Raw genomic sequence first — 21,034 nt, forward strand, 5'->3', positions numbered from 1 at the left:
CTGGGACTGGGCGGTACAGTGTGTCAGACACTGTCCTTTCACACTCTGGGACTGGATGTACAGTGTGTCAGACACTGTCCTTTCACACTCTGGGACTGGGTGGTACAGTGGGTCAGACACTGTCCTTTCACACTCTGGGACTGGGCGGTACAGTGGGTCAGACAGTGACCTTTCACACTCTGGGACAGAGTGGTACAGTGGGTCAGACACTGTCCTTTCACACTCTGGGACTGGGTGGTACAGTGGGTCAGACACTGTCCTTTCACACTCTGGGACTGGGCGGTACAGTGGGTCAGAAGCAGTCTGTTACCTCTGGGATCTGGGGTCAGCTCTATCCCAGATTTATGGGATGAAAGTCTCCTATCTTTGTGAGTGTTCTGGGTCGATGTCGAATGAGTTTGAGGCAGCGTCAGTCCAATTACCTCGCACCACAATGAAAGAGTTACTTTTATATCGTTCCTTTTTCGACCACTTGACTTCCCAAGGCACTTTACAGCCAATGAAGTACTTTTTGAAGTGGTGTCACTGTTGTAATGTGGGAAACGCGGCAGCCCATTTGTGCACAGCAAGCTCCCACAAACAGCAATGTGATTGTAAAATAGATTGATAAACAGATTGATTGTATAGATACATTATTGTGTGGAGCAGAGAGTACATTACTCTGTATCTAACCCATACTGCATCAGACCAAACAGTGCTTCACCTAACCCCTACTGTTCCTTATGGAGAGTGCTTGATGGCCCAGTGTTGCCGGTGCTTTACTCTGCGTTTAACTAATGCTGTACCTGGCCTGAGAATGCCATTGACATTGAATCTAAGTAGTAAACATTGTTCCAGTCTCCGGAATTAAAGTAGTAAAGACAAAAAGTTCCACTGGGAACATTGCCCAATGTTACCTAAATTAGCTCATTTTCAGCTCATTTAAAGCTTTTGCAGGCCATGCCAACCGATGACTATATTCCATAACTCAGTTCCTTTCTCAGGATCTGGATCCCTGCCTCATTTTTCACCTTTTCTCCAGCAGCTACCAGATATGCCTGTGGACCCACACGACAGCTGGCTTCTGTTCGTAGAACACTCTGAGAAGGGGGTCAATGACAGGAAGAAGAACAAAGGGAGAGCACGAAAAACACAGGTAATTATTACATGCCAATGGATGAGGTGGGGAGTTGACTTTGTGCCAGAAACACCTATAAGTTAATGTGTGAATAATTAGTTTGAAATTTGAAAGTCTGCAGTTCTGTTGACAATTTAATACGAACTGAACATGGAACATTAACAAAAGGACCAGGTGTCACTACCAGAGTGGGTGGGGTGGCGGGTGTGTGAGAGAAGGAGGTCTGAACATTAAGCAGTGAAATCTGGTTGCTTGGCAGGATAACATCACAGCGAAATGAATGAGTTAATGCTACTGATTGGGTCAAGCCTAGAGTGTTCAAAGGAGAAACTCGATACACCAGGCAGCGAGGCCGGACTAAACCAACAAGAACAACAACTTTCAACTTGTATCTTGTGTATCTGCACTCCTTGATTTATGTATCTATATCCCTGGATCTTCATTCCTCGATTTGTGTATCTGATGACCTGCACTGTTAAAGCACCTTTAACATAAAAATAATGCCCCAAGGTGCTTGACAAATGGAAAGTGGGCACCAAGCCTTGGAGGTAGACATTAGGAGGGATGCTCAGGATTCTGGAAGGCTTCTAAAGGTGGAGCATGAAGTGGAGAGGCAGCTTAGGGAAGGAGTGCTAGATAGTGGAGCCAACGCAGCTGAAGACTATGTCCCCAATGCTGGAGCCAAAGGAGGGAAGAAACACAGAAGGCCAAAGCCAGAGGAATCAAGCGTAGAGAGGGTTGTGGGCACTGAGATACATTTGTCCAAGGTTCCTGATCACTAGATCCCACTCTGTTCTAGGAGGGACAATCGCATTCCTGACCCATGAAGCCCCACCCTAAGCTGTAGGATGGGCCATTGCATGTGCTGTTCACAGGAAGTTATCCTCACTTGTCATGAAGTAGCATTTAGTGGCAAGAACATAACACTCTCTGCAGAGCTGACTGAATTTATCATTCATCCAGCGATGAACATGAAGGGGAAGCTGAGAATTTTGACAAGTCCTCAATATACAGGCACCATTGGATTATAGAGTCAAAGGGCAGGATTTTCATTGGGCCGTGGAGGCGGGATTGGAGGCGTGTGGGGGGTTAAAATCCCGAAATCGGGGGGCACGAACCCATCCCGCCCCCAACCCGCCTCCATGCCAGTTTCAAAGGAGGCGGGTACCCGACCCGCACTGGGATCCGCCTCCCCGAGGCGGGAAGGGGATTAGCGCTAATTAACTGCCTGTTAACAGGTAGCTAACAGGCAGTTTTTAGCCTAATCCCTATTTTCATTGGTGAAATGTGGGATTCCCGACAGCTCCAAACCACATCAAGTTAGCGAGGCGGGCCGTCGGGATGAAGGGCTTGGAGGGGTCGAGATGTCCGGTGTTCAGGTGAGTGATGGGTGCATGAGTGCAGAGTTAAGTGTGTTTGGTGTGTGTAAAGTGTTTAAAGCAGTTTTACTTACCTTTACAGCCTTCCTTCCTTCAGGTCTCGGGGGTCCCTCATCTCACCGGCACAGAAAGCAGAATAGCCGCAATCTGTCAAAAATTGCAGCATTCAGCTTTCTGTTCCGGGGAGATTTCTAAAGCATCCTGAGAGGAAGGAATTAACCTGGAGTACAGAGTGTCAGTGTTTGACAGCTTCAAACAGCTGTCAAACACTGATATTTCATCTGTCAAAAGGTCTTGACAGATGAAATATCAATCTGTGACGTCACCTGTTGCCGAGTGGCCCTTAATTGGCCTGCTGAGCCCGCTGGGCGGGCTCAACAAGGTCAATCATGTCAAAATCGCGTGGGTTGGCTAGAACTCGATGGAGGCGGGACTACAACCCCGAAAGTTGTAGTACCGCCTCCTACCCGATGCCTCAATGAAAATCCAGCCCATAGAGTCATAAAGTTATACAGCACAGAAAGAGGCCTTTTGGCCCATCGTGTCCATGCTGGCCATCAAGCCCTGTCTATTCTAATCCCATTTTCCAGCACTTGGTCCATAGTCTTGTATGCTATGGCGTTTCAAGTGCTCATCTAAATGCTTCTTGAATGTTGTGAGGGTTCCTGCCTCTACCACCCTTTCAGGCAGTGAGTTCCAGATTCCAACCACCCTCTGGGTGAAAAAGTTTTTCCTCAAATCCCCTCTAAACCTCCTGCCCCTTACCTTGAAACTATGCCCCCTGGTTATTGACCCTTCTACTAAGGGGAAAAGTTCCTTTCTATCTACCCTATCTATGTCCCTCATAATTTTGTACACCTCAATCAGATCCCCCCTCAGCCTTCTCTGCTCTAAGGAAAACAACCCCAGCCTGTCCAGTCTCTCTTCACAGCTGAAGCGCTCCAGCCCAGGTAACATCCTGGTGAATCTCCTCTGCACCCTCTCCAATGCAATCACATCCGTCCTATAGTGTGGCGACCCAGAACTGCACACAATATTCCAGCTGTGGCCTAACTAGCATTTTGTACAGCTCCATCATAACCTCCCTGCTCTTATATTCTATGCCTCGGCTAATGAAGGTAATTATCCCATATGTCTTTTTAACCACCTTATCTACCTGTCCTGCTGCCTTCAGGGATCTATGTACATGCACACTAAGGTCCCTCTGATCCTCTGTCCTTCCTAGGGTCCTACCATTCATTGTGTATTCCCTTGCCTTGTTAGTACTCCCAAAATGCATCACCTCACAATTTTCAAGGTTAAATTCCAGAGAGTGGTGAACCTGTGGAATTCGCTGCCACACAGGGCAGTTGAGGCCAATTCATTAAATATATTCAAGAAGGAGTTGGATATATTTCTTGAGGCTAAAGGGATCAAGGAATATGGGGAGAAAGCAGGGACAGGGTACTGAATTTGGATGATCAGCCATGATCTCATTAAATGGTGGAGCGGGCTCGAGGGGCCGAATGGCCTACTCCTGCTCCTATCTTCTATGTTTCTATGTTACCACTCCACCAATTTTTGTGTCATCTGCGAACTTACTGATCATACCTCCTACATTCATATCTAAATCATTAATATACACTACAAACAGCAGAGGACCCAGCACCGATCCCTGCAGTACACCACTGGACACAGGCTTCCAGTCACAAAAACAACCTTCGACCATCACCCTCTGCCTCCTGCCACTAAGCCAATTTTGGATCCAATGTGCCAAATTGCCCTGGAGCCCATTGGCTCTTACCTTATTGACCAGTCGCCCATGTGGGACTTTGTCAAAAGCCTCACTGCAATCCATGTAGACTACATCAACTGCATTACCCTCATCCACACACCTAGTCACCCCCTCGAAAAATTCATTCAAATTGGTTCGACATGATCTCCCCCTGACAAAGCCATGCTGACTATTCTTGATTAATCCTTGCCTCTCCAAATGGAGACTAATTCTGTCCCTCAGAATATTTTCCAATAATTTCCCTACCACTGATATTAGGCTCACTGGCCTGTAATTTCCTGGTTTATTCCTACTACCCTTCTTGAATAATGGTACTACATTAGCTGTTTTCCAGTCCTCTGGCACCTCCCCTGTGGCCAGAGAGGTTCTGAACATTTGTGTCAGAGCCCCTGCAATCTCCTCCCTTGCCTCACACAGCAGCCTGGGAAAAATCTCGTCAGGGCCTGGGGATTTATCCACTTTGAAGCCCACTAAAACCACTAGTACCTCCTCCCTCTCAAAAATAATTTGTTCAAGTATATCACAATCCCCCTGCCTGATTTCTATGCCTACATCGTCCTTCTCCATCGTGAACACAGATGAAAAATATTCATTTAAAACCTCACCTACATCTTCCGGCTCTACATACAGATTGCCACTTTGGTCCCTAATGGGCCCTGCTCTTTCCTTAGTTATCCTCTTGCCCTTAATCTATATATATATAAAAATGAGTCTGTCTGTCTGTCTGTGTGTATGTCCGCGGTAAACTCAAATGTTATAGAGCGTACCTACACATATGTTATATCAAAAGAAAGCATATGATTAGGGGAGTGTCATAGGCATCTTTACTTTTTGGTCAGAGAAAAATTGCACCGACAGTATACAAAAAACGTTGAAAAAACGGACAAAATCCGCTCATTAGCGTTGAGTGACGTGATGGTTGACTAATCCTACGGGGGAAGCACGGTGCATCATGGGGGATGTTTCATGGTGTCTGTGGGTGGGGCCTAATCCTGCCACGAGTGTGGGAGCGGGAAAACCTGCTGTGAGTGCGGGAGCGGGAAAACAGATACACAGACATCGACAGAGACAACCACGCGGCCTGAGAGCCCGAGAGACAATGAGCATTCACATACAGAGACAGATACACCCGCACGGCCTGAGAGCCCGAAAGACATTGAGCGGGGGAGCAGTGGCGGTGGGCCGGAGCGGGAGCTAAGCTGGGGCCACTTGGGCCGGCCCTGAGGCACTACGCCGCGCACAGGGGCTCCGGGTCACCAAGGCCGGGCTCTGAGTCCAACCCCTTCCCCGGGGTGTCTTCCTCTCTTCTCTATCTCCTTCCCTCACTCTCTCCTTCCCTCTCTCTCTCTCCTCTTCCCTCTCTCTCTCTCTCTCTCTCCTTCCCCCCCTCTCTCTCTCTCCTTCCCCCTCTCTCTCTTTCTCCTTCCCCCTCTCTCTCTCTCCTTCCCAAATAACCTCCCAGAGATGCCGGGGAGCATAGGGTCTGATGAAAGGGTGGAACTGAAAGAAATCAGTATTTGTAGGGAAATGGTGTTAGGAAAATTGATGGGACTGAAGGCCGATAAATCCCCAGGGCCTGATAATCTACATCCCAGGGTACTTAAGGAAGTGGCCCGAGAAATAGTAGATGCATTGCTGGTGATCTTTCAGAACTCGATAGACTCTGGAACAGTACCCATGGATTGGAGGGTAGCTAGTGTTACCCCACTATTCAAAAAAGGTGGTAGGGAAAAAGCGGGGAATTATAGACCGGTAAGCCTGACATCGGTAGTGGGGAAAATGCTAGAGTCCATTATAAAAGATGTAATAGCAGAGTACTTGGAAAGCAGTGACAGGATCGGACAAAGTCAACATGGATTTACAAAAGGTAAATCATGCTTGACTAATCTACTGGAATTTTTTGAGGATGTAACTGGTAAAATAGGTAAGGGAGAACCAGTGGATGTGGTGTATTTGGACTTTCAGAAGGCTTTCGATAAGGTCCCACATAAGAGATTAGCGTGCAAAATTAAGGCACATGGGATTGGGGGCAAGGTATTGACTTGGATAGAGAACTGGTTGGCGGACAGAAAGCAAAGAGTTGGAATAAACGGGTCGTTTTCCGGGTGGCAGGCAGTGACTAGTGAGGTACCACAGGGATCGGTCCTTGGACACCAGCTGTTCACAATATATATTAATGACCTGGACGAGGGAATTGGATGTAATGTCTCCAAATTTGCAGATGACACAAAGCTGGGTGGGAGGGTATGCTGTGAGGAGGATGTCGTGAAACTCCAGTACGATTTGGACAGGTTGGGTGATTGGGCAGAAACATGGCAAATGCACTATAATGTGGATAAATGTGAGGTTATCCACTTTGATGGCAAAAACAGGAAGGCAGATTATTATTTGAATGGCAATAGATTGGGAGAAGGGGAAGTGCAAAGAGACCTGGGTGTTCTTGTGCACCTCTCGCTGAAGGTAAGCATGCAGGTGCAGCAGGTGGTTAAGAAGGCAAATGGTATGTTGGCCTTCGCAGCAAGAGGGTTCGAGTACAGGAACAAGGATGTCTTGCTACAGTTGTACAGGGCCTTGGTGAGACCGCACCTTGAGTATTGTGTGCAGTTTTGGTCGCCTTACCTGAGGAAGGACGTTCTTGCCATGGAAGGAGTGCAGCGAAGATTCACCAGGCTGATACCTGGGATGGCAGGAATGATGTATGAGGAGAGATTGTGTCGATTGGGCTTATACTCACTGGAGTTTAGAAGATTGAGAGGGGATCTCATCGAAACCTATAAAATTCTGTCAGGCCTGGACAGACTAGATGCAGGAAGGATGTTTCTGATGGCCGGGGAGTCCAGAACCAGGGGTCATAGTCTAAGGATAAGGGGTAAGCCATTTAGGACTGAAATGAGGAGGAATTTCTTCACCCAGAGAGTGGTGAACCTGTGGAATTCTCTGCCACTGAGGGCGGTGGAGGCCAGTTCATTAAATATATTCAAGAAAGAGTTGGATATATTTCTTAAGGCTAAAGGGATCAAGGGATATGGGGAGAAGGCAGGGACAGGGTACTGAATTTGGATGATCAGCCATGATCTCATTGAATGGCGGAGCAGGCTCGAAGGGCCGAATGGCCTACTCCTGCTCCTATCTTCTATGTTTCTATGTTTCTATGTTTCCCCCTCTCTCTCTCCTTTCCCTCCCTCTCTCTCTCACCTTCCCCCCTCTCTCTCTCTCCTTCCCCCTCTCTCCTTCCCCCTCTCTCTCCTTCCCTCTCTCTCTCTCTCTCTCTCCTTCCCTCTCTCTCTCTCTCCTTCCCCCTCTCTCTCTCTCTCCTTCCCCCTCTCTCTCTCTCTCCTATGTATCTACACAGAGAGAACCGCGCGGCCCGAGAGACAGCGAGCGGGGGAGCGGCAGTGGCGGGCTGGAGCGGGAGCTCAGCTGAGGTGAGTCGGGCCAGGCCTGAGGCGCTAGGCCGCACACGGGGGCTCCGGGTCACCGCGGCCGGGCTCTGAGTCCAACCCCTTCCCCGGGGTGTCTTCCTCTCTTCTCTATCTCCTTCCCTAACTCTCTCCTTCCCTCTCTCTCTCTCTGTCTCTCTCTCCTTCCCTCTCCCTCTCTCTCCTTCCCTCTCTCTCTCTCTCTCCTTCCCCCTCTCTCTCTCTCTCCTTCCCCCTCTCTCTCTCTCTCCTTCCCCCTCTCTCTCTCTCTCTCTCTCCTTCCCCCTCTCTCTCTCTCTCCTTCCCCCTCTCTCTCTCTCTCCCTCTCCATCCCCCTCTCTCTCTCTCTCACTCTCCTTCCTCTCTCTCTCTCTCTCCTTCCCCCTCTCTCTCTCTCTCTCCTTCCCCCTCTCTCTCTCTCTCTCCTTCCCCCTCTCTCTCTCTCTCCTCCCCCCCCTCTCTCGCTCTCCTTCCCCCTCTCTCTCTCTCTCCTTCCCCCTCTCTCTCACTCTCTCCTTCCCCCTCTCTCTCTCTCTCCTTCCCCCTCTCTCTCTCTCTCCTTCCCCCTCTCTCTCCTTCCCCCCCTCCCTCTCTCTCTCTCTCTCTCCTAACCACACTTGTAGTTACTGTGAACGGTTTTGGTCTCCATCTATTTCGTTCTGCCCTGCAGCTGCCCGTCAACCTGCTCGACACCAATACTACCCTCCTCCTCGGCGGCAACTTGCTTTCATCTGGCACTTCTCTCGACCGGGGCAGGGATGGGCAGCAAGGACAGAGTACAGCGGGCAAGGACACTGAAGGCACAATTGGAAGAGATAGATTGTTAGGCAGGGGAGGGAGGGAGAGAGAGGGGGAGACAAGGGGAGAACATAAGAACATAAGAACATAAGAAATAGGAGCAGGAGTAGGCCAATCGGCCCCTCGAGCCTGCTCCGCCATTCAATAAGATCATGGCTGATCTGATCCTAACCGCCAATCCACTATCACAGAACCATCTCCTGAATCTAACAGAATTAGACACACGAAATAGGAGCATGATCAGGCTACACGGCCCCTGGGCCCGCTCCACTACCCACAGGGCCATGACCGATCCAAACCTAGACTCATGTCCAAATTCCTGCCCGCTCCCCGTAACCCTTAATTCCCTTTACTTCTAGGAAACTGTCTATTTCTGTTTTAAATTTATGTAATGATGTAGCTTCTACAGCATTTTGGGGCAGCATATTCCATGGACCTACCACCCTCTGAGTGAAGTAGTTCCTCCTCATCTCAGTTTTGAAAGAGCAGCCCCTTATTCTAAGACTATGCCCCCTAGTTCTAGTTTCACCCATCATCGGGAACATCTTCCCCGCATCCACCTGATCCAACCCCTTCACAATCTTATATGTTTCAATAAGATCGCCTCTCGTTCTTCAGAACTCCAATGAGTAGAGTCCCAATCTACTCAACCTCTCCTCATATGTCCATCCCCTCATCCCCGGGATTAACCGAGTTAACTTTCTTTGTACTGACTCGAGAGCAAGTATGTATTTTCTTAAGTATGGACACCAAAACTGTATGCAGTATTCCAGGTGTGGTCTCACCAATACCTTGTACAACTGAAGCAATACCTCCCTATTTTTATATTCTATCCCCCTAGCAATGAAAGCCAACATTCCATTGGCCTTCTTAATCACTTGCTGCACCTGCATACTAACCTTTTGAGTTTCGTGCACCAGGACCCCCAGATCCCTTTGTTTCCAGTTTCTTGCCATTAAGATAATAACTTGCTCTACGATTTTTCCTGCCAAAGTGCATAACCTCACACTTTCCAGTATTGTATTCCATCTGCCAAATCTCTGCCCACTTACTTAGCCTGTCTATGTCCCCTTGCAGGTTTTTTATGTCCTCACTCACTACATTCCCTCCCATCTTAGTATCATCTGCAAACTTTGATATGTTACACTCGGTCCCCTCCTCCAAATCGTTAATATAGATTGTAAAGAGTTGGGGACCCAGCACTGACCCCTGCGGAACACCACTAGTTACTGATTGCCAGTCTGAGAATGAACCATTTATCCCAACTCTCTGCCTTCTGTTAGATAGCCAATCCTCTATCCATGCCAGAATATTACCCCCAATCCCGTGATTTTTTATCTTAAGCAATAATCTTTTGTGTGGCACCTTGTCAAATGCCTTTTGGAAGTCTAAATACACTACGTCCACTGGTTCCCCTTTATCCACCCTATATGTTACTTCCTCAAAGAACTCCAGCAAATTTGTCAAACATGACTTCCCCTTCATAAAACCATGCTGACTTTGTCCTATTAAATTATGATTATCCAAATGTCCTGTTACTGTCTCCTTAATAATGGACTCCAAAATTTTACCTACCACAGATTTTAGGCTAACCGGTCTATAGTTTCCAGCCTTCTGTCTGCTGCCCTTTTTAAATAAGGGTGTTTCATTAGCAGTTTTCCAGTCTTTTGCCGAGTCCAGGGAGTTTTGGAAAATTATTACCAATGCATCCACAATCCCTACCACCACTTCTCTCAAGACCCTAGGATGTAAGCCATCAGGTCCAGGTGATTTATCCGCCTTGAGTCCCATTATTTTACCGAGTACCACTTCCTTAGTGATTTTGATCGTGTTTAGCTCCTCCCCACCTTTAGCCCACTGTTTGTCCAGTGTTGGGATATTCTTAGTGTCTTCTACTGTAAAGACTGATGTAAAATATTCATTCAGTGTTTTTGCCATCTCCATATTTCCCACCATTAATTTCCCGGTCTCATCCTCTAAGGGACCAACATTTACTTTAGCCACCCTTTTTCTTTTTATATAACTATAAAAACTCTTACTATCTGTTTTTATATTTTTTGCTAATTTACTTTCATAATCTATCTTCCCAATCTTTTTGTTATTTTTTGCTGTCTTTTAAAGTTTTCCCAATCCTCTATCCTCCCACTAGATTTGGCTACCTTATATGCCCTTGTTTTTAGTTGAATACTATCCTTAATTTCTTTACTTAGCCACGGATGGCTGTCTTTTCTTTTACACCCTTTTCTTCTCAGTGGAATATATATTTTTTGGAAGTTGTAAAATAACTCCTTAAATGTACACCACTGATCATGTATCATCTTACCCTTTAATCTATTTGCCCAATCCACTCTACTCAATTCCGCTCTCATACCTTCATAGTCTCCTTTATTCAAGCTTAGCACGCTTGTTTGAGATCCAACCTTCTCACCCTCTAATTGAATATGGAATTCAACCATGTTATGGTCACTCATTCCAAGGGGATCCTTTACTAGGACATTTTTAATTAATCCTGTCTCGTTACACAGGACCAGATCTAAGGTTGCTTGCCTCCTGGTTGGTTCAGTTACATACTGCTCAAGAAACCCATCCCTAATACACTCAATGAACTCATCCTCAAGGCAACCCTGCCCAATTTGATTTGTCCAATTAATATGATAGTTAAAATCCCCCATAATTATAGATGTTCCCTTATTACAAGCCTCAACTATTTCCTGATTGATACTCCGTCCAACAGAGTTGCCACTGTTCGGAGGCCTATAGACTACGCCCACTAGTGTTTTTTTCCCCTTATTATTCCTTACCTCCACCCAAACTGTTTCATTATCCTGATCTTTTGACCCAATATCATTTCTCTGTATTACAGTGATTCCTTCCTTTATTAACAAAGCCACCCCACCTCCCTTTCCTTCCTGCCTATCCTTCCTGATCGTTAAATAACCTAGTATGTTTAATTCCCAGGCATTGTCACCCTGCAGCCATGTTTCTGTAATGGCCACAAGATCATACCCATATGTAGTTATTTGTGCCATTAACTCATCTAGGGAGGGAGAGAGAGAGGGGGAGGGAGGGAAAGGCAGGGGGAGGGAGAGAGAGGGGGAGGGAGGGAGAAGAGAGGGGGAGGGAGGGAGAGAGAGGGGGAGGGGAGGGAGGGAGAGAGAGGAAAGGAGGGAGAGGCAGGGGGAGGGAGAGAGAATGGGGAGGGAGGGAGAGGAGAGGGAGAGAGGGAAAGAGAGGGAGAGGGAAGGGAGGGAGAGAGAGGGAGGGACAGAGAGCGGGGAGCGAGGGGGAGAGGGGAGAGAACGAGAGAGGGGAGAGAGAGAGGGGCAGGGAGAGAGAGGGGGAGGGAGAGAGAGGGGGAGGGAGACAGAGAGGGGGAGGGAGGGAAAGAGTGAGGGGGTGGGAGAGGAAGGGAGGGAAGGAGCGCGGGGAGGGAGAGAGAGGGGGAGTGAGAGAGAACGTGAAGGGGAGAAAGGGGGAGGGAGGGAGAGAGTGAAGGGGAGGGAGTGAGAGGGAGGGAGAGAGAGGTGGTGGGAGAGGAAGGGAGGGCGGGAGAGAGGGTGAAGGAGGGAGGGGGATGGAGAGGGAGGGGGGAGCCAGAGACTCCTGACCAGACTCAGGCACGGCAAACTGTTGACCAAGCGAGACATACCCAAGCCAGAGCCTCAGAGACTCCTGACCAGACTCAGGCACGGCAAGCTGTTGACCAGGCAAGACATACTCAAAACTATAAAACCTGGAGTATATGGCTACTGGCGATCCCCATTAACAAAAAACGAAGTTAAAGAACCACCTCCTGGGTGCTTAGGAAGAGTTCTTCAATCCCAACAGTTTTATAAACAGTTTTATAAACATGGCAGAGGGTTCTTCAGTTCCCTCGGCAACGCCGGGTACTCCAGCTAGCATACTTATAAAACACCTTGGCATTTTCCTTTATTTTACCTGCCACTGTTTTTTCATGCCCCCTCTTCGCTCTCCTAATTTCTTTTTAAAGTACCCCCTGGCACTTTCTATACTTCTCTAGGGCTTCCACTGTTTTTAGTCCTTTGAATCTGCCAAAAGCCTCCCTTTTTTTCCTAATCCATTCTTGTATATCCCTTGACATCCAGGGTTCCCTGGGTTTGTTGGTTCCACCCTTGACCTTTACGGGAACATGTTAGCGTTGTACTCTCTCTATTTCCTTTCTGAAAGGCTCCCATTGCTCTGATGTGGATTTTCCTACAAGTAGCTGATCCCAGTCCACTTTGGCCAGATCCTGCCTTATCATATTAAAATCGGCCTTCCCCAATTTAGAACCTTTATTTCCGGTCCATCTTTGTCCTTTTCCATGACTATCTTAAATCTCACCGAATTATGGTCAATGTCACCAAAATGCTCTCCTACTGACACTTCTACCACTTGCTCGGCTACATTCCCTAGAATTAGGTCCAGTACCACCCCCTCTCTTGTAGGACTTTCTACATGCTGGCTCAAAAAGCTCTCCTGGATGCACTTTAAGAATTCCGCACCCTCTAAGCCTTTCACACTCTGACTATCCCAGTTAATATTGGGGAAGTTGAAATCCCCCACTATTATTACCCTATTATTTCTGCACTTCTCTGAGATTTGCCTACATATCTGTTCCTCTATGTCCCCCTGACTATTTGGGGGCCTATAGTACACTCCCAGCAAAGTGCTTGCCCCCTTTTTGTTTTTAAGTTCTACCCATATGGCCTCATTAGAGGAACCTGCTAAGATATCATCCCTCCTTACAGCAATAATTGACTCCTTGATTAACATTGCAACAACCCCTCCTCTTTTACACCCCCCTCTGTCTCCCCTGAAGATTCTATACCCCGGAATATTGAGCTGCCAGTCCTGCCCCTTCCTCAACCATGTATCTGTGATAGCAACAATATCATACTCCCATGTCTTCATCAACACTTTCAATTCATCTGCCTTACTCGCAAGACTCCTTGCTTTAAAATAAATGCCATCCAGCCTTGCCATACACCCTTGTGCCATTACATATTTGCTCTGCCTTCCAGGCTGACTTGTGTTTTCCTCTATATTTGGCAGTGCATCACCCCCTACTATAGCTCCACTCTGTATCCCATCCCCCTGCCAAGTTAGTTTAAACCCCGCGCCCCCCCCCCCCCCAACAGTACTAGCAAACCTCCCTGCAAGGATGTTGGTCTCGTTCCGGTTCAGGTGCAACCCGTCCGACTTGTACAGGTCCCACCTTCCCCAGAGGCAGACCCAGTGATCCAGGAAACTAAAGCCTTCCCTCCTGCACCAACTCTTTAGCCACGCATTCATCTGCTCTATCCTCCTATTCCTATACTTGTTGTGTCCGTGTTTCATAAGACACAGACTGCAGGAGAACGGTACAACAGGTGTTTACTCAACGTGGCAATGGCGGCGCCCTGTAGATTTCGTGCGCTTCTCCTGCGCTGCTGCCAACGCCGCTCTCGGCGGTCCTCGTGGCAATGGCGGCGCCTCGCGGGTTTCTGCGCGTCTCTCTCTCCCTCTCTTCGATGCTGCTCGGCCCCTGAACACTGGCTGCACCCTGTGCACTCTGCCCTCTCTCTCTCTCCCCTGTCAACGCTGCTCGGCCCTTTGCTGTGCCGCTCGGTCGGGCTCTAGCCCGCCGCTGTCCAGGAAGGGTCTGCGCACTACCTGTTGCCAGCCCGTTTCGCTGGACCACCTCGACTGGAAAGCCAAGCCTGGCTCTCGACAGCCTCCCCCGCAATTCTCGAGTCTCTGCTGGATGACTGGGCGGTTGCCCATGGTCGACGCCCGAGTCTCTGGCCTTGACCTCCAATCCACTGATCTCCAGGAACGAATCCCCGGGAGGTGATGCAGAGTTGCAGGTAGGTTCGAACTTGCCTTGTCGCCAATGTTGTGTCCGTGTATAATAAGACACAGACTGCAGGAGAATGGTACAACAGGTGTTTACTCAACGTGGCTCACACTGGAACTGATCTGTACAGGTTACTACTCAGTGCTATATACAGGTGTGGTCACTGCCGGTACTGCAGTATACATGAGCTGTAAAAGATAGTTCCCCCCTTAAAGGTATATACATTACAATACTCACTAGCACGTGGCACCGGGAGTAATCCAGAGATTACAACCTTTGAGGTCCTGCTTTATAATCTGCTACCTAGCTCCCTAAATTCTTGTTGCAGGACCTCATCCCTCTTTCTACGCATGTCGTTGGTACCAATGTGAACCACGACCTCTGACTATTCGCCCTCCCCCTTCAGAATGTCCTGCAGCCATTCAGTGACATCCTTGATCCTGGCACCAGGGAGGCAACATACCATCCTGGAGTCACGTTTGTGGCCACAGAAATGTCTGTCTGTTCCCCTTACAATAGATTCCCCTATCATTATTGCTCTCCCACTTTTTTCCTCCCTTCCTGTGCAGCTGAGCCACTCATAGTGCCACGGACTTGGCTATTGCTGCATTCCCCTGAGAAACCATCTCCCCCATCAGTATCCAAAATGGAAAATCTGTTGGAGAGGGAGATGGACCCAGGGGACTCCTGCACTACCTTCCTAGTTCTTTTACTCTGTCTGGAGATCACCCATTTCCTGTCTGCCTGTGCACTCTTCACCTGCGGTGTGACCACCTCGTTAAACGTGCTATCCATGAAGATCTCAGCTTTACGGATGCTCCACAGTGACTCCAGCCACAGCTCCAGCTCCGAAACGCAGATTTCGAGTAGCTGCAGCTGGAGACACTTCCTGCACATGTGTTCATCCTGGACACCTAAAGTGTCCCTGACTTCCCAAATAGCACAGGAGGAGCACTCCACGCTGCCGAGCTGCCCTGCCATGTCCTACCCTTAATTTACTCCCTTTACTTCCTTTAAATTAAAGAATATTAAATACACTAGGGACCTTACTTCCCTTCTCTACGTACTCTAAACTAGAGACATAACTTTTACTTTAACGACTGGACTGCAGAAATACTCACCAGGTCCTACTTACCAATCAGCACCTTCCCTGGTTGTGACATCACTTTAGCGGTTTCGCCGCTGTTGTTGTTTGACTTCTCCCGCTCTCGGACTCTTTCCTTGGTGTAAAGTAAGAACCAATTCCTACAGGGTGAAAAGTTAGGAAAAACAAAGGCGAAGCAAGTGAACTCCTCCTTCCATTCCTCACCTGACTCCCTGACTCACCCAACTCGCAGCACTCTGTTTAAACCGCACTCAGAGATTACAGAGCATCTCTCTACTTCCTATGCTTAAATCTGATATCAAATACAGTTACTATTACAGTTACTATAACCTCGGCCCCTATTATATTTTTAATCCACACCTTTGGTTTGTGCCTTTTCCTTTTTTTTCTCTCCCACATGGCAGCTGTCTCTCATTCTGCCAGCGCATTTCACACTTCATCTAGAGCCATCCTTTGTCTCTTTACCTGCCCTATTACCATCTCGTCTCGCCTTGAATATCTCTTAATGTCTCTTCACCTCTCACAGACCTTCCCTTTTGTTCTTTCATCCCCTCCCCCATTTCCCAGCCCCCAAACTTGCTTTTTCATCCGTTTCATTTCCTGCTTTTTTCTCAGTTCTGACGGAGGGTCTTCGATCTGAAACGTTAACTCTGTTTCTCTCGCCTAGCCTGCTGAGTTTTTCCAGCGTTTTCTGTTGTTATCTACAGTTACTATTACCACAGGCTTTCTCAATCATACTCAGCTGCCACGAAGGCCAAACTGGAAGGCATTGGTCAGCAACCAAGCTTAAGTATTCAAATGAGGTGTAATTGAATTTGGGTGCTAAGATTGAGGATTTAACTGAGATTTTTAAAAATCCCATATGTTCCCAAAACAAAAGCAAAATTCTGCGACTGCTGGAACTCTGAAATAAAAACAGGAAATGCTGGAAAAGACTCAGCAGGTCAGGCAGCATCTGTGGAGAGAGAAAAACAAAGTTAATGTTTCAGGTCGCTGGCCCTGTGCTCACTGACTTACATTGGCACCCGGTTAAGCAACGCCTTGATTTAAAAATTCTCATCCTTGTTTTCAAATCCCACCATGGCCTCGCCCCCTCCCTATCTCTGTAACCTCATCCAGCCCTACAATCCTCCGAGATCTCAGCGTTCCTCCAATTCTGGCCTGTGTGATGCGTCCCCGATTTTAATCACTCCACCACTGGCGGCCGTGCCTTCAGCTGCAAAGGCTCTAAGCTCTGGAATTCCCTCCCTAAACCTCCCCGCCTCTCTACCTCTCTTTCCTCCTTTAAGATGCTCCTTAAAACCTACCTCTGACCACCTGTTCTAAAATCTCCTTATATGACTTGGACAACGCTTCTGTGAAGTACCTTGGGATGTTTTACTATGCTAAAGGCGCTTTATAAATGCAAGTTGTTGTTATTGTTGTTGTTGTTGTTGTTGAATGATAACCAGAGGTTCAAACAGGCATGAAAGTCTATCATGCTGGCCATCAATATAGTACCCAGAGAAGCTGGAGAGACTTCCACAAGAAAACATCTGACTTGAAGTACAAAAGGTGAGAAATGAGGATAGCTGTGAAACAACAAAGGCTGCCATGTGTGTAGGAAGCCTTTCAAATTAAGTTAGAAGTGTTCCAAGAAATTTGCTCGCCTACCTTAGTATACTTAAAAGAAAGGACTTGCATTTATATAGCACCTTTCACAACCTCATGACATCCCAACACGCTTTACAGCCAATGAAGTACTTTTGAAGTGTAGTCACTGCTGTAATGTGGGAAACGCAGCTGTATGGGGTTTTAGACCGCAGAGGTTTCTCTCTCTAGAGGCCTCTCTCTCTTGCACAGTGAAACCTTGAGTGGTTCGACCCACTTGCCCCTTAGATTCTGTACTCTGGACTTTGGGGCAGGAACTACAATGTAGAGAAAACTCTTATAGACCAAGTTTGATGAAACAAAATGAAATTTTATTGCATAAGGAAAAATAAATCAAATGCAAGCAGATAAGAGAGTACATGGGAGGGAAAAACACAAACAAATCATAACGACACAATACTAACTAAAGCAACTACAGGCATCTTATACTCTACAAAATCATCATGAAATAAGGAAACACACGGAACATCGAGGGACAACAACTCATGTTAATTGTACCCTTAAGTCCACCCCCCTTAAACCTATCTAGATCTGATTGTGAAGGGCCAGAAACATGCTCACCAATCCAACTAGGAAGTACCAGGTTTTGAAAACAAGTCTGGGTTTTGATCCCTCCAGGCGTCCCGTCTCCTCGTGGATCGTGGAACCCCAGCGAGCTGCGCCACACCTCTCTCCTGAGGTGGGGGTCGGGGACGGCTGGACACTGGCTGGCCTGGATGTCGGCGGGGTCAGGGATCGTCGGCTTGACCCTGGCCAGAGGAGCCTTGGGCTGGCCTTCATATAGGTTTCTTCAGTTTATTTTTGTCTCTTCTCCCGAGTCGGGAGAGGGCCTCTCGTTTTCGGCAACGGCCCGGGGTTGGTCAATGATCTCCCGATGTTTGACCCCGGGGCAGGACGCCGGCTCGAACGGTCTTCTTGATGGCGGCTTAGTCTTCTTCTTCTTCCTCCGATGGTGGAGAGGAGTTCGTTGATCTTCTCCCAAACCAGCTCCTCTCAAAAGCTGGACCGGCTGCCAACGCTCCAGGGCTGAGCTCGAAAGGCTGAGGCTCACCCCACCGCTCCGAAGAAGCTCCGATTCAACTCCAGCTTAACTTCACTGCTCAACTCCACTCAACTCAACCAACTCAACAACTGCTGAACTCAACAACTGCCGAACTGAACAACTGAATTCCTACCCCAGTCTTCCAATTATACTTTTCCTTCAGAAGCTTCCACTTCCCGCCCAAAATCAGGTTAGTCTTTGTTTAACTTTTGGCGGGCTGGGAGCACAGCGGGGTAGTTATTATATTTTAAAATATTTTAGATGGCCGGTAAAGGCCCATCTCTGGTCTGGAATGACCTTCATTGTTTTTAATGTCCTGCTGATCTCGTTATCTAGTCCTTGGTGCTGTTCTCATGAATATGAAATTGTCCCCTTTTGTCTGGGTCAACATTTAGATGGCTTCTGTCTCCAGGCCGATCTTGACTGGATCTGCATCTAATCCATATGTATATGTGGGTGTCTGGTTTCGTTCTCTCAGAAACGGCTTCCAGAACTTACTGTGGGTTGAATCCACAAATCTGTCTGAGGATTCGCAGGAACCATTTTAAAATGTCCCAATAAGCCGGTCACGTGGTATGGTGGCCATTTTGTATGCCCTTTTTCTGGGCTTCTTTTAAAACAGTCTTTAAAAATCATGGCCTCTTCTGCCATTTGACCCTTTATAATATAATGTTCAATTTTGCGAATCCTACACAGCAGCCAATTTGAGCACAGCAAGCTCCCACAAACAGCAATGTAATAATGACCAGATAAAGGTAGCAAAATTCGGCACCTTAGCCCTGGTAATTATGGCCGTTTTTTGGAAAAAAAATGTCATTTGCCTCGCTTCCGCCCACTTCCGGTGCGGTCCGCACTGTTTGCCATCTTGGTGAGGGCGACAGCACGGCGGGTACGTGCGTGCACCGGCAGTATGCAGAGTAGGCAGATCGTGATGTCAGTCAGCATGTAGTGCTGATTTGAGACATGACCTTCCATTTTGGACGTCACCGCTCCATTCAACGCCCTCTCCTAAACACGTACAGCTGAATGTTGCCTTTGCCTGTCTTAATACTCCTATGAGGTGCTTCCCCTGTGGCTGCAGCATGGCTGGTGGAAGGTAGGGGTGTGTGCATATGGCCTTGCAAGACAATCTCAAGCAGCTCTGGGCCTAGAAGGTCTGAGCCAGCTTGGCATTGGTGGCAGCAATCTGCGCTGGCCGGCTGACAGTCAACATCAAGGGCACCAGCGGAGTGGCAGTGGTCAGAGTAGGAATGCTGTCATCCTGAGAGAGGACAACAGTTTCGTTTTCCACAAAGGCACTGCCACTCCCCCAGGGCAGTGCCTCAGCAATCCTAGTAATCTGTTGGAGGACAGATTGCTGGACTGCTGTGACACCCTGCAAGCCCCTTACCACACTGGTAAACACAGCCACGATGGCAGCAGTCTGAGCTTGCGTGGCAGCAAGCTGAGCTTGCATGACAGATTTTGAGCTTCTACTGCAGCACTCAGATGTTGGGTCGCTTCCACTTGTGGTGTAATGGAAGCTGAGACATCGACCATCAGACCCCGCATCATGGCTAAATCCACAAGTGTTCTAATGGAGTTGCCCATCACTTCCATCCTGGAAATCATGGGCTCCAAGTTCTGCGCAAAGCCCTGTGCAAGGTTGGAGCTGGACTCCTCCATGCTCCTTGACAGTGACAACAGGCTCTCTGGCAGGCTTGCCAATGCACCAAGCATTTCTGCGTGCATGCCCATCACCCTTCCACTGAAGACCACCTCATTGAAGTGCTCATCTGAGTGCTCTGCAGCAGAACTCCTGTGCACCCTCACGCTCCGGGGACCTGGCACCTGTGCTCCTCTTTTCCCCTGCTCTTGTTGCAGGCCACTCGTGCCCGGTGACTCACCACAAACAGATCCCACCTCTATACCACCCTCTAAAGTACGCGTCTACCTCTTTGACCAAGCTTTTGGTTATCTGCCCTAATTTCTCCTTATGTGGCTTGGTGTCAAATTTTGTGTTATGACACTCCTGTGAAGCACCTTGGGATGTTTTACTATGTTAAAGGTGCTATATAAATATAAATTGTTGTTGTGCAGTGCCATTTTCTGAGCTGGTGCCTGCGAGTGTCAGATCGAGTGACGGTGTCTTCTTCTCCATCACTTTCCTCCTCTTGTTCTTCCTGCACTGGCTGGGAAGCTTGACGTTCTTGGGTATCTGAAAGGAGAAAGGCACAAGCGTTGGGTTGTGGTCAGGGGAGGGTGGGAAAGCAAGATGTGCATGCTTACACCATCAGCAGCTTTAATTGAGAAGAGATTGTGGCATGAGGGAAGTGGGATGTGAGAAGGAGGATTAGGTATGAACATACCATCATCATCAATGGTTTCAGCCTCGCCAATCGCCACGGCCTCAGTGATGGCCCCTCCAATGATATCTAGCTGGGTGAGGTCATGCAGCCGTGCCTGCCCCCCGCCTGTTAGCTGTTGTGGGCACCAGTTATGCACCACCTTGCCCTGCAAGAGAAAGGGAAGTGTGTCAGTGAGTGTGGTGCAATGTGTTTGGGTGATATGCCTATTATAGTTGAATAGCTGGCAGTGTGCAAGCTGTGAGATGTGGGTGTGAGGCTTGCAGCAGTGGTAAGTTTGTGAGGGTGAGATGAAGCTATGATTGTAAGGATAGGAATTGTTGGTAAGTGAGTGATGGGGGTGTGGTGAATTGAGCAGTGTGTGAGACTAATGGTGCATTTGGTGGGATCTGGCATTTGAAGCTGCATTCACTGACCTTGACCACTTGTGTGAGGTCATTAAACTTCTTTCGGCACTGGATCCAGTTCCTCGGGGCAAGACTGCTGGCAGTGACCGCTTCAGCTATCTGCTCTCACTGCCTTCTTACAGTGAGTCTGAATGTCCTCCTGGCCCCTAGTGAGTAGAA

General features: G+C 48.2%; 1 protein-coding gene across 1 annotated transcript in view; it reads left to right on the forward strand.

Annotated features, from left to right (window-relative positions):
• The window catches only part of LOC147116021 (adipolin-like), a 522,017-nt gene that overhangs the window by 429,793 nt on the left and 71,190 nt on the right, over nucleotides 1-21,034 (forward strand). Inside the window, exon 2 of the mRNA XM_085989490.1 lies at nucleotides 1,025-1,135. Coding sequence (XP_085845616.1) covers nucleotides 1,025-1,135 — 111 coding nt within the window. The remainder of the gene's footprint in view (nucleotides 1-1,024; nucleotides 1,136-21,034) is intronic.

The sequence above is a fragment of the Somniosus microcephalus genome, chromosome 6 (genome assembly GCF_052327205.1).
Source record: "Somniosus microcephalus isolate GS21.2 chromosome 6, FLI_Smic_1.0, whole genome shotgun sequence".
Taxonomy (NCBI): domain Eukaryota; kingdom Metazoa; phylum Chordata; class Chondrichthyes; order Squaliformes; family Somniosidae; genus Somniosus; species Somniosus microcephalus.